This window comes from Pyrgilauda ruficollis, unplaced genomic scaffold, assembly GCF_017590135.1.
Source record: "Pyrgilauda ruficollis isolate IOZ18807 unplaced genomic scaffold, ASM1759013v1 scaffold13, whole genome shotgun sequence".
NCBI lineage: Eukaryota > Metazoa > Chordata > Aves > Passeriformes > Passeridae > Pyrgilauda > Pyrgilauda ruficollis.
The window spans coordinates 10,557,109-10,571,820 of NW_024511432.1; the positions used below are offsets into that span (position 1 = coordinate 10,557,109).

The 14,712-nt window shown below is 38.7% G+C and overlaps 1 protein-coding gene across 1 annotated transcript in view; it reads right to left on the bottom strand.

The window, feature by feature from the left end:
- The window catches only part of NKD1 (NKD inhibitor of WNT signaling pathway 1), a 105,876-nt gene that overhangs the window by 11,097 nt on the left and 80,067 nt on the right, over positions 1–14,712 (bottom strand). The window contains exons 5-6 of the mRNA XM_041458809.1: positions 7,156–7,262; positions 4,545–4,640 (exon numbers count right to left, since the gene is read on the bottom strand). Of these exons, the coding sequence (XP_041314743.1) occupies positions 4,545–4,640; positions 7,156–7,262 (203 nt within the window). The remainder of the gene's footprint in view (positions 1–4,544; positions 4,641–7,155; positions 7,263–14,712) is intronic.

Consider the following 14,712-nt stretch of genomic DNA (forward strand, 5'->3'; position numbering starts at 1 on the left):
AGCCAATGCAACAAAATATATTAACAAGAGAAAATTTACTAGATTGCCCGAAATATTTCCATTTGCTAAGTCCACACGTGTGCTGCACTCACAATCTATCTGCAGAATACTTTATGGATCTCCAGTAGGAGATTAACAGTAATTTATAACATTCAGAGAAATTTATAACATTCAGAGGAACCAATGGGTCTAAAAAAAGAATGAGAGCACTGAAGTATTCCTCATTCCTTACAGAACATACGTGAGACTGAGAAAGCCCCCATTCCGGGTATTATTTTTTGTTTTTAAGGAATATTAGTAGTATAGGCATGACCTTATTTTTCCCATATTAGTATAGATTATCATCACAAGACTAGTTAGCAACTCAGAGATTTTTGTAGAAGACACTAATAATTTTTCCTTTAGAATTAATTTAACAGAATGAGATATTTGTACCCAAAAAAATCCCAATCAACAAACAACCCCCAAAAAAACCTAAACTACCAGCCTCCCCACAGAAAAAAAACCCCAAAAAACAAAATAACAAATAAACAAAAAAACCCCAGAGAACACCCCCAAAACCAAAGAGTTTAATAAAACTGAAAGATTCAGCTTGAGTCTTTGCAGCTTGCCTGAGAGAGAATTCTTTGACTCCCCTTAAAACCAAGAGAGAAAGTTATATTTTTTTGTTAATATTTCTATCTGACATGAAGCCATCATTTCTAATGACTGAAATGATGGCCACAGATATAGACAGGCACTGCTGCTCTATCCATTGGTTTCATTGTTCCTTCTGAATATCCTGAGTTAGTACAAACACAGTGCAAACCAACAGATTTCAAGGTAAGGGTCAGGCTGATAAATGGTTGCCCCAAAAAGCCAATATCCTTCCCCAATGTCAATGACTTGGTGCTGAGCTCTGAATGCAGATATAACCTCAAACCTCTTTATTCATCAGAGTATAGGAGTAAAAGAATCTAAAAAGGGAAAGAACAAGTCACAAAGGAAACATAAGATGAAAAATTGGGTATTTAATGTAAGATACAAAGAACAATTTTAGCATTAAAAATGCATGAAGAGAAACATCGATATCAGTTCATTACTTTTCCCTTGGAAAAACATAAATACAAATGTCTCATTTGTACTTTGTTTGTAGTCTGATTTCTACATACAGCAGGATGTTTTTATTGCAACATCAGCTCTGTTTGATCACATACATTTTTGAATCATTCTTATTTGGAACACAAAAGGAACTTCACTTGCTATCTGCTCAAAAGCTGCTCTAGAAGAAATCTCTCTTTTTTTTTTTTTTTGTTTTGTCCTGACAAGCAACTTTCTTGTGTGCTTATTCCTGTGCAGCCGCTCGCCAAAGAAACTCAATTTTACAAGGAAGAACTGGTTAAAAAAAAAAAAAAAAAAAAAAAAAAAAAAAAAAAAAAAAGCTGGTGTTTATGAAGCATAATTACATTCAGAGAGCTCAATATAAAACCTCACGGATCAAAAAACATTAGTTCAATTATCCAAGTTTCAAGTCCGATTACAAATATTCATGTGAAGATAATTACAGCACAGCTGTCAGTTCTAAAAAGGCCTGCTGTACATAATGAATTGTCCTCTTATGGCTTATGGAATGAAGGGAAGTGTTATTAGCCAACTTTTGTAATATACATATTACAGCAGGAGAAGTTATCTCTCACTGAACCAAAAAGGACTGAGAACCAGTCATCTTTATGACAGAAAAAGCAGAAGTTTAATAACATACAGTAATGTTAATTTATAATTTGCCATCTCAATAATTGTGCTTTCATAACGGGTCTATCCCTTCACGAAGCATGACTAGATGTGAATTTCTAATTATAAGGACTATAGAATAAGTCATACAGACTCTAGGAGGAAATCAAAGCAGCATTAAGTTCTGAAGACGTTGTTAGATCCAGGAGCAATTTCACTAAAATGGAATTTGAATGCTCTAGAAGTGATCTGTCATTTTGTAGAACCCAAGGGAAGTTGTATCGACTAAATATGCACCTTATTTACAATTTTTGTACATTCGAATGAAAAAGCCCATTCAGTCCATCAAGTAAAATTGCTCCCCACCTATGTGTGTCTTACAAACTTAATTTAACACTGGATTCATTTGGAAACTCTCTGGACACGAGGTACAGCATTTTAAACACAATGATTTGGAATCAAATGAAATGGATGTGGGTGGGCAAGCCACTTCTTTTCCACTGTCTCACTTTTACAATGTGGTGAAAAGCAAGAATAATGCTACTGACTTCTTTTTGCAAAGCACCTCCAGGTCTACAGGTAAAAAACTAACTGAAAAAATCTCTCTGTTAAATCCAGATATAAAATCCAGGTGACATTAAAGGGAAATTTTCCAAGAAGGAGAAAAGGTCCATATTAAGCTTTTCTAACCAGAACACTGGACCTTTGTTATGAAAAGCTGACTGGTTCTGAATTCGTTTTCATCAGCTCACTAAAGGGCACTGGTACAGATCTGCCTCTTCCTCAGACTGCCCATTTTGTTCCTGCTCTAGCGATGTACTTCACATACTTTTAACTGAAAACATTTCTCTTATTAATTTTAATTGAAACTATTCAAATGTTTAATGTTCCCCCTCATTAAGTCATTTGCTGGAACAGGAAAAGGACAGTATCAGGCACACTATGTCTGCCCATCTCCCAGGGGCCAAGAGAACAAGAAATTCTATGTCATATTAAGAGACTAAAATTCCTCTTTTGTGGCCAGAATTATCTATGAGCTGCTATTGTTGGTCATTCTTGATCAAAAAAAACCCTCATAAATTGCACCTAGATTCAACAGAAGATAACCAAGAAGATGGCTTATACAAATGGCCCTGGAACAGTTTGCAAAAGAGGTGTGTGACATAAAGGGGAAGATTTGGAATGGTGCATACTACTTGTTTCTATCTTTGGTCACATGTAAAGAGCTGAAAATTATCAACCTATTTGGTCCCTTGGTTGAAAGAATTTTTTTTGGCACAGGTTCAAGCCTCAATGCAGCAACCTCCAGACCTCAGAGCAATATAATATTCAATCCCTGCACAGATTTGGTTTCAGTTAATCTGTAGTCTGCTCTTGTAGCAGGGAGAGGTAGAATTTGGCTGTAACATATTCGCAAAGTACAGTCAAATTAAGCTCTTTGGTGTACCACATAATCACAAGTAATTATTGTATACATACTTGAAAGCATATTCTCATTATGTTCAGCACATGGAACCCCCACTGACATTAATGGGAATTCCATGCCTGAATGTAAAAGACACCCATGTGTGTGGGTTTGGGTTTTGTGCATTTTTCCCCTATTTTTGAGAGTAACAATAATCTTGTAATGAAGACTTCGCCTTGGGTCTTGAAAGACCTGGGTTCAATCTGCCACTAGGTTCTTGGGAGACTTCAAGCAAGTAATTTCATTTTTCTAATCTCTGTTCCACAAACAGTAACAAATACTACTTCCTCACCTCACCCGTCCTTCTTGCCCTCTCTATCTCTTCTTCCTGTTTGAAACTCTGGACTTAGCCTGCAACTTTTCATCTGCTTGTTCTTATGCATGAGGGGCACAGATTTCACTTGACTATTCAAAGCACTATCAGAGTAGAGACAATAAAAATAGCCTTGTAATGATGTTCAAATACACGTTAAAAACCCTGAACAACCACCACATTTGGCAATGTCAAAAGAAATTTGCTTCAGACTTTTTGGTGTCTAAGGCCACTACACTTTCAGTATTTGCCCTATTGCTTTCAAACAGTTTTTAGCAATTGTCACAGGCACCAGCATTAGATCTAAGAGAGAAAAAAGCCTTTGATTTTCAGTTGATTATCTAAAGGCATGGGAGCCAGTAAACACACATCACAAAAATCAATGACAGCACACGGCATAAATCCCAAGTAAAAGACATTCTTCTAGAAGAAATATTACTCAATCTGGGCAGAAATTATTCTCAAAAAGGACTATATCTTAATCTATACATCCTCTTATTTGGCTTGAAGACATCCTGATAATAAAAAATACACACAGGTATGCTTTGACAGCTATTCTTTATGGTCCTCCAGAAAACATCATCAATGGTATTTATACTCGGAGGGAAAAGGCAGAGATCAGCCCAATATTCATAAAAACAATAGAAGAGTATAGTTAGTACTGTTGGAAAGAATGTCAGCAAGCACCCTCGCTATTTGGTTAGCTTAACTCTGAAAAGCAGGAGAGAAGCCAGAACAATATACATTTGCAGGGGTTTATTTTGACAATGTGTTTAGCTGTTCAGTTGTTTCAGATCTTTTTCCTCCTCAAATGCCAGTACTATTTTTTAAAGGCTGATCTCAGGTATTAAACAACAACCAGCTTAAAAAACGGTACAGTAGATCTGAAAACAGCAAACTACTGGTGGGATTGCTTCTAAGAGGGAAGGGTCCATGGAAACTGCTGTTTAAGTTGGCAGGACACCTCTACTTCACAGTACAAAAAATGTTCCTGTTATAAAACACTCCTCTTGTTAGCAAGTGCTGCACATAAAGGGGCAGCTGTACTTTGCTTACCTCACGTGTGACTCTTCCGTTGTTATCAAAGTCATACAGTGTGAAGGTCCACTCTTGCCTGTTATCTTCCTCTACAGACACATCACATTGCAATTCCTAAGAAACATGCAAAGAGCAGCTGATTACCTAAAGCAAAAGGCCTGTTTGCAGAGAAGACTCTCTGTAGGAGACTGCTTGCTTTCTTCCTTCCTCCCTCCCTTGTGGGAGGAAGCTCTCAGGGTATGTCCCAGAGAGGTCTCTGTCCATCACAACAAAGGTCCCATCATAATCACACAACACGCCTAACTCTCCGGCCTACACCTCAGGGAATTCACAACTTGCTTTCTACTACACTGTAGAAAAGACGAAAAGGTACACGAAGACTATTCCCTGAAGCTCTTGAAACATGGTAAGATTCCCCACTAAAATGTGAGAAGGAAAACTATGCTTAACTCAGGAAGAGGAAGACAACAGAAGCAGACTGACAGAGAGAGGTGGCAAACCACAGGGCCAGGAGTAAGGATTAGTGCAGTGTGGACATAGATCCCCACCAGAGAGACCTGTCCTCAACACTGATATTTGGTGGGCAAAGGTTGTCAGAGTTAGTGCAGTACAATATCACGCCACTGAAGCTCCTGAAACAGAGCCTGCCTTGGAACTGGCAAGAACAACCTGGGAGTAGTGCCTGCTCCTTGTTTTCACTATGCTTCTGTTAGTGAGAGTGTGATCTGTGGAAACCTAAAAGAATCAATTTGTTAAAGGAGAAAAAAATCCGCAAACCAAAACCAAGAACAAAGGATGCACTTTGACTGACTCCAGTCACCTGGGCGCAAATCATTTGCTGTCTCTCAAGGCATGTGCAATCAGAATTATCCAGAGCCACAAAAAGGCAAAACAGAGAAGTTACAGTGCAATTAAAATGAAAGTCACTGTATGCAAGTAAAATAAACAGCCCCAAATAGCTTCAACATGATAGACCTCAAAACACCTGGTTGATCTTCCGACTTGAAACCAATTCCCTACAGCAGTTATGGGCACCCCGTCCCCTGCCGAGTTCAAAGGCAGCCTCCTCTCAGTTGTAACAAGCCCGGCTGAGAGCTGCCAAGTGCCCCACACTCCACTGTGGAAACACAGTTTCATATTACATAAACATTCCTGGCACCTTTAAAAGCCAAATCACTTTCACCTCAGGTTTAGACCTCTCGTCGCAGCACTCCCCTTTCTGATTCTTTTATACCTTTGAAGCATTTACCAGTCTCTCAGCTCCCAGCTTACATTGCTGGAAAACTTTCATTTGTAGAACAAGGGAAAAAAAATATCAATACTTGGTTTCTTGCCACATATTAATACTTCCCTGTCCCACATTGCCTAACATAACATCTTTATGTGAGGATGTGCTCTGCTTAGTTAAGAGCCATGGAAACCTTCCGTGCATTAGTCACGGTGCCTAGAACCAAGTGCTAACCTTTATGGCATGCCAAGAACTACTTGGGAACAAGCACAGACTTTGCTGGTACTGTGGAGTTCCAGCTCCTCTGGCACCAACCATGTTGACAGGTGTCCTCCAACGTTCAAATGTCAAGGCACTGTTAATTGCAATTTATCATGCCTTTCCTGTCTGCAAATGTCTGCTACTCAAGGTAGTATATAAAATAGGCCTAGAAAAAGAGTTATAGCTGTGGGGAAAAATAAAAACCCCAAACCTAGGAAAAAAGAAAAGTCACCTCCCCATAAGGCACAAAAGCAACACCAATGGGAAAACGACCTCTCTCTAATCTGCTTTCAAACAATAAAATATAAAATGGTACCAGACTGAGAAGGAAAAGAACACTCCAGCCATGCTGCAAGGTGCCTGCATGGTCTTTGAAACATCAACTGAAGAAGCACAAAGCCCATTACTTAGAGAGGCTGACAGCACCAAAAGGCTGAAGTGCAGAGATGAATATTTGTGCTGTTTTTTGCTGGTGCCAGAATATCTTCCTCCTCACCAAGACAGACAACCCACTAGCTGGGTGACTGCATGTTTCCATACTCATATTAATGAAAACACTCCCTACAGAAACAAAACCTGCCAACTGCACACAATGTCTGACAGTTATATGATGTTATACAGATGCAAGACTACAAGGAAATAGCCCGTAGGACTCATCACCCTCATACTCCTGCCATGTGACCAGATGGATTTCCCATGTAGCAGGTCAGGGCTGTTTCACTTTGGAGACCTGGGCACTGAAGATCAATCATTGCAGAAACTTTCACAGGCATCTTTTACATTAGGCAGATTTAACCAACTGCAAGAGTCCATGAAAGTCAAGCTAAAGATTTGATAATATGGTAGCTGGCCTAATAAATAAAAGGTTAAACTGAAAGCTTCTTCTTACTATGCATTTCAGATCCTGCAGAGAAATAACTATCATTTGATTCTCTCCAAACCTGGAAATAAGTGTCACTAATCACCTCATTTGGAGCACTGACAGTAAGGCACTGATTTGTGCCAGTTCTGCTGCCTCCTGCACCCACTACAAACACTGGGAGCAATAAACATGCATCAGATGACACTATTTGGTCCACAGGTTATTTTTCTACCATAATTATGTCAGTACAGTGAAACTTTAAAATACAAAGGACTTACTTCAAATTTCAGTTGCTTCTTGGAACTTGTGCGTGTGTCACTTTCTTTTTCTGCTTTCTTTTCATCTCCACTGCAAACTCCATCTGTCTTCTCTGGAGGCAAAGCCACTGCGAAAAGCATATTTAAGAAAAAATGCTTATAGGGAAACGTCAAAGCAGTCTCATATTTGCAAATCTGTCTTTATATTTAGGGTGAAATTGATATCAGCAAACTTGTATGAGAGGATCATTATACTTGATTTGCTTTTGTGTTCACTACACATCTGGGATAATTTCAGCAGACAATCTACCAACAGCTTTTGGTACACAGCCTCTCCTACAATCACTAGAGTCACAGGAAGTTCAAACACAGTATTATGAGAATATAAAATAGCAGAGCTGTTACTGCAAATAAGTTGAATAATTTGCAAAATATTGAAAGTTTCTGACATATTGCAAAAACCCATCACATTCACCAGCAGTGAGTGAAGTAATGAAGCTGAAATAAAGCCCTCATTCTGTTCCAGTTTCACTCTTCAAACACACACAAAGCTTAGCACCTTCCAAGAAGGTAACACTACCTGCCAAAAAGGTTAAGCTGCATTTTTTCAATGCATGAAATAGCATATTTCACTCAAGTTTCAAGTTAAAACATAAGGCACTTGCATAAATCAACAGCACTCATAAAGAACATCAATATTAATATCTATCACAACATATCAGAACATACATCAGATATATAACAGAAAGATATATGCTTCTTGTGTGGATTAAAAGACAAATGCCTAGAACTTAATAGTTGTTCCCTTGGCTTCTGCAGGGGCATTCAGCCTTGCACATGATGAAACCCTATATCTGAAGAAAACGAATTCTATCTTCATTAGCATTATGAAAATATACACAAAGTTTTTAACCCTACCCTCAGACTTTTAGACAGCATTTTTTAAACATCCACACACCTCTGCCAACGATAGGCCCACACTCCATTACTTATAGCAGCAATCCTTCCAACTCCCCAAAACCCAGCAAAGTTGCAAAACCACAGGTCCTAAAGTCGGCATTTTCTTCTGTTGCACTGCAGCATTTGCATCTACCCAAAGCCTTTATCCTAATGCTGTGTTAGGAACTGTTTCTTGGGGATGCCTTTGGCAGTAGCATCTCATTAAGTGCCAGTTCAATCAAGTCAGATTCCTTACAAAAAAGGTGACATGATGATCCCCTCCAGTTCAGGGTGACCCATTTCAGACTGCGTTTACTGGCTGTCCTGGTGTTCCACACTGCTGAGCTGCCTCCCAAACATTCTTCCAGGAAAGCAAGTCACTAACATGCTAGAAGTTAAGATACTTCTAATTATCCATTTTCCAGGACTTTCTTTCATGTTTACAATAGAAAAATTAGCTTCAAGAAACCAACCAACCAACAACACCAACAAAAAAATAAAATCAAACCACCAGAACACAAACCAAAATAAAACTCTTACAGCTCCCATTACCATAGCTTCATACTCTCAGAAATTCCAGAAGATTTCTGCCCCAGCATTCACATTGTCACACTGCACTACATTTGTTTGTCTAAATTTAACATTACTGTATTACTTTTGTTTGTTTGTTTTCAAAACTGTGGTATGCTATATAAGATGGATGTACAGTAAAGAAAAGGGAATAAATTTGAAGTGCTCTGACCTTTGGTGGTTTTGAGGTTATACTAACACCAGCTTCCCAATACACACACGTAATTTGCATTATACCAATTTGATGGTGTTTATTGTACACATACTGACATGTTGATATGCTTTGATTTATACTCCAAGTCATGTTAGGATTCCTTACACCAAACATAAGCTAAGTAGGAAGGTCAGACAAAGGAAGTCAAAGCTGCTTCACAGCAGTTTCTTCCCTGATTCTTTTAAGCTGCTGTTATTGGATGAGCAGGGACTGTTTCTTAGGAGGCTTTTGTATAGTGTTTACCACAGGTAAGATGGGTATTAAAATAAATATTGTTTCTAATACATAACTTTGAAGTATATCTGACAAAGTGCTGTTTGCTTTACACTCACTTTGCCCTTTGAATACAACTCTACATTCCTAGACGTTCAAAGCTAAGGTAAAAAAAAGACCCCCATACAACACAAGACATTTGTTTGTCTACTTCAATCCAGCTTTGCTGCTTCATTCTAAAATCAACAAGAAATTAAAAGGTAATCTGGCCCTTCATAACGAGGACAGTTACACTGATAGTGGTTCTTAATAACTATCAGACACGCCCCTAGATTTTCAGTGCCTCATCTGCACCAGCGACTGGTTTTTCACAAGCACAGTTATAACCTGATAAAAACTTCTGCAAAAGAGGCTTTTGCAATCCCTCCCAGTCTTGCTCTAAGGAATGTGAAATAAATGAAAGCTGGACTGGTATGACCTCTAGCTTCTTTGGGACAGTGAACAGCCATTTGGAAAAATATATCCACTCTTGTTATCACACATTCTTTTAAATGTTTAAAAGCACATGATGGCCAAAAGACTCCTACAGTTGTCTTTTATCTGTTGAGGGTCAGCATCCCTCATGACAATCCCAAATGGCAATGCATGGCAGACTGCATAAGGCATAGCACTGTGAGGCAGATCCAGCAGGAGGTGGCTATTCCCTGCCACAGTGCCCTTTGCTGGGTTTTCTGTCAAAACAAAGTGTCTAACAGAGCATTCCCTCCTTCCCACCACCATGCACTGAGCTGAAAGCCACTGGCATTGGCACCAAGCACCAGAGCCCAGCAGGTGCTGCAGAGGGGAACAGGACAGAGTTACCTTCTGCTGAAGGAGCAGCCCTTCCCCTGGTATGGTTAACAGCCTTTCTGGATGTACAGTTTGTGTGTTCAGTATAATTCACTTTCACTTTAATGTATAATTTATGTAACAGAGGAAAAATGTGCACTGACAAATTAGTCTTCTCAAAAAACAAGGGTTCAACTATTGGAGAAGGAGGGGATTCATCTTGCAGTACACTCCTTGGGAGAGTTTAAATACTGTATGCCAGAAATTATCCTCTTTGAGCTTCGCTGACCTTTGATCTGAAGAACTTACTGGCCTTGCTGCTCCAGGGAATTATCCTTTGAAATCAGTTACTCATTTTGGAGCTCAAATGAAATGGGGAAATCTGGTGATCTCATCCTGATGTCAAGTTTCGTTCAGCAAAGAAAAATGAAATTGAACTGAAGAAACTTTAAAGGGCAATATAGAGATACTAAAATAATATTAACAAGTGATCAAACAATGTGTCTCTGCATATATCCCCATATGCCTTATCCAAACCCAATGAACATTTAAAAATATATACTGTTTTGTCTGAGAAGTGTTTGGTATCTTGCTGCTATACTTAGTTTTGACTATTGACATGTGCTCAATTTCATGAGGGATACAAACACATGCAGAGCCTACTTATAAATAAAATGAGAATGTCTGCTTGGGACAGTTAAAACTGGCAGCCTGTAAACAGAGATCCACCAGTGAGCCGCATGCCAAGGTTTCAGATACATTCACAATGTGAACTTCCTTTCAGCTCCGCCAATGATATTAAACCAGACCAGACAAGATAGCTATCTCAAAGGACTGTGGAGAATTAATAGACTTGTGTTTCCAAAGTGTAGGTCATCAGAATTAAGTCTGCATACAATACATCATCTGTGCAAAAATACTTACTTACCTCCCTGCTCAGATAACAAGTCCTGACAAAAAGAACGTGCTACATAGACAAATACACAGAGAAACATACCCTTGTTGTGGGAATCCACAACTGGAGGGGAAAAAAAGTATATGTATTGCATCTCATGGGAATAACCATACGCTCTCAAAAACAATGTTCCCTTACAGAATGTTTCATGAATTGAAATACTGCATATGTTTTCTTTATTATGTTCTTTCCTTGTTCATTATTAATGGTCTTGTATTCACTTCTATAACCTTAAGACACTATAAAAATGGGTCTGGACAATATTTGAAATTGGAAAGACAATAAAGGAAAAATATTAACTTGGAAAAATTGTGAAATACCATTCTTTCACGAAAAACAAACTCACTGGCTTAAGTGTATTAGCAGATGTTTCTCTCTACAATTGCTAATTACTACCACCCAATTGCTCATAATTGAAGTGGGGGAGGAAAAGAGTAAGAGAATGAGCACCAGTTTAAAGATATTAAGACTCATCACAGAAGAATTAAGCCTTTTTTTTCAGAGTTTGGTTTTTTGTTTTTTTTTTTCATTCCTAAGGAAAGGGAGTAATAATTCAAAATGCTGCTTAGGAATCACCAAAATATCCCAGAAATTAGGTAAACCAACTGCTGTGCTCTGCGTATTGAATGAAGTTAGAATAGTAAGCTTCAGGCAGAAAGAATATCTTTCTCTTGCCTCTATCCTGCATCTGACAATAAGGGAGAAAAAAAACCCCACCAAAATAGAGCTGCACTCAGGTGGAAAAGTGAGTGTTTAAACTTTCACCCTCACTCAGGTGGTGTGAGCCACGTTTCTCAAAGGCTCATGTGCTTTGTCAAATGCTATGCCTTCTCAAATAAGGACAGCTTCACTCTAGTTTTCAACCATACTTTGCATTTCAGTCAGATGGATTAACAGGATCTTGAGGCCAGAACCAAAGGGTGCAACTCAGATCAATGTCCAAGTCTGGGCTACCAACTCTAAAATTTGCACAGCACTTAGGAGAACTCAGGCTAAATAGACAAACAACTTCAGAACTTCCTTGGAAGGACAGCCTTTCCAAAGGTATGTGATTGTTGCATCACCTTAACTCAAAAAGCAGAACCATGGGACAAGTTGTGCAATTCCACAGCAGTGAATTATGACTGGACATTACCAGTGATGTCTTAACCCTGTCATAATGTCAGGGTCATTACTGAGAGAAAGCAGAGTAAAGGTAAAACTGGAGAATTGACAAAAATGCTGTGAAAGTCACCACCTATGAAAGTCAGCACCTGCCACACATGAAACCAAGCCTTTGAAGTGTAATATTATTACCCTTCCTCTCATTTGGGATGGAGTGGATTCCACAGCAATTCCTTAAAAGTACTACCGGAAGCAAAGGGACAGAATTATCTGTAAATGGGGAAAAGAACAAACCATACACTAGAACCTGAAACATGTGAGGGAGTAGGATAAAAGCAAAATTTAAAAATTACCTATTAAGACAAGGAGAGGAAGTCATAAGCACTTCTATAACAGTCAAATTGAACTTCAGAAGCAATATTTGACTGGTGAGATTGAGCTTCCAAGAGCTGGCCAAGCTCAGTAGTGAAATTTCTATGGACATCAATAGGGTCAGGGTTTCCCTTCCAATTTAAAGATCTAGCAAATGCAGCAGGACTTAGAAACTGTGAGAACCAAAGGGATAGAAAGAGAATTAATTTCATTGTTTTATCTGAGGTCTCTGATGTCTAAGTTATCTGCCAACATTTTTCTCATTGCAAACATAATAAACATTCATTCATAACTGACATTCCTCAGTGACTGCGCAACAACCAGAGCAGTAACAACCACGTTTGAAAGTCTAAATTGAGGAGAAGTCCTTTAATTAACAATTACATTCACATTCAGATTTCACTTTTAAGTTCTCCTGGAGGCCACGGATTAGGAAACATCATCCCCATTAAGCACACTTTGTTTTATTCCACTGATTTGATTGAAATATACCCCTGGTGGAGATAACTCTGCTTGAGCAAAGGCCCTCTTCTCCAGTGGCAAATGAACACAGAGAGAATGGGATCAGGGAGGAACATTCCTGTTCCACAGCCACCAGAACAAGCACATAGAAAAACAGGCTCCTCCTGGGTCAGTGCCAGAAACACGTATTTAGCTTTCCCTGACTGAAAGCTGAAGCTGATGAATTAGACACACCCTCCAAAACAACAAAGATCAAGCTGCCTTCTCTGAAACTTACTGTAGGGAAATTATTGTCCATTTTACGTCCAGTGGGACAAGTCAAAACCAATTTAGAGGAAGCTGTACTAGCAGTGCCTCCTACCAATCTGGGATGGGTATTTCAACCTGAAAATATGGAGAGAACCTATGTTCTCTTCCACGGTTTCTTGTTGACAGTCAGAACACAAATTAAAGACTCAGCTAAAAACCATAGGGGAAAAGAAGTCACAATGTCACAAGACCTACTGCCAGCACCAGGAAGAGACAGAGCAGAGGAGTAGTGACTCAGACCTTGTGACAGCTTGCAAAAAAAAAAAGAAAAAAAGAAAACCCAACCAAACCAAACCAAACTCCCAACAAAAATAGACAATCAAAATATGTTTTAAATATTCAGGCATGGTTCTAACTTACAAGACACTACTAGGACAGTGAGGAATGGCTAAATAGAAATTCAATCAAAAAATCAGAGAACAGTTGCTCTCCTCAATAAAATGTAGTCAAACTCACAGGTCTGTGCAACACCATCTCCCTTAAAGGTTCAATTCCTCTTGCCAATCCCAGTAATTTGACATTTCTAAGTGGAAGTATTTCCAAACTTTGATGCAGATTCACAGGTTCCTATCTAGGTCTGGTTTTTTTGGTTTGGTGGCTTTGGGTTGTTTTTTTTCAACTATTATGCTGGGGAGAGGGGGGTGGATTTTTTTGCTATTTCCTTGCAAAAAAGGTTTTGTACTAAAGATGCAGATACAAAAGACAATATGATTTCTCTCTGCTAGCCAGGGTGTAACTCATACATGCATAAACACTAAACCTAGATTTCCCACACTCTATCTGGAGTGAGTTTGCTGAAAGGAGGGAGTTTGTTGAATTTTGCCAGATTATGATTCCCTTTTCCAATTAGTTCCTCAACTGGCTGTATTTCATCAACAGAAACTGCCAGATTAAATGCCTTACTTGACCATCTTCACCCAAAACACTTTCATGTTCAGTTCTCAAGCTTCAAAATACCTTTTGGATGAAGATCAGACAGCACTAAACAGAATTACTAATTAATTAAGCAAAGTTAAATTTTAAACACTGTTTGTTGTGTTAGCCAAAAGCCTGAACAGAACAGTCTTTTTTTTTCCCTTCCTCATTGGAGATCAAAGAAGATAATTTCTCATTCCCCACCCCTAGTTTAAAAAAAAAAAAAAAAAAAAAAAAAAGAAGATGAAAGCAGGGAAGAATCTCCATAAGCTTTGGTCAGAATAGCTCAGGATGATACCTGTAGAAGCAAGATTTTTGTTTGATCAGTGGACATATCAAAACCCACAGGAACAGAATGCAGTCTGTTGTATCATTTAACATGGTAAGTGTTCCTTAAGTGAAAACTGTCAGTGTCATATGGACCACTTACCACTTTCTTACAGTGTTGTATGTCCCAGGGCTCTGAATGGGCCTGTGAAGTGTTGAAATTAGTTACTGAACATGGACAGATGGGACATCAACTGATCGCTTGTGACTTAAAACGAAAGCAAAAAGACTTCTCTTGAGCTGGTCCTACACTGATTTAAGTTAGGAACTGGTAACAATTTTGCTTTTTAAAAATCCATTCTCAGTGTAAGTTGCAGACATGCACATTCATATAGAATTTTCTATCTTAAATTTCCTTTGCCTTTGCTTT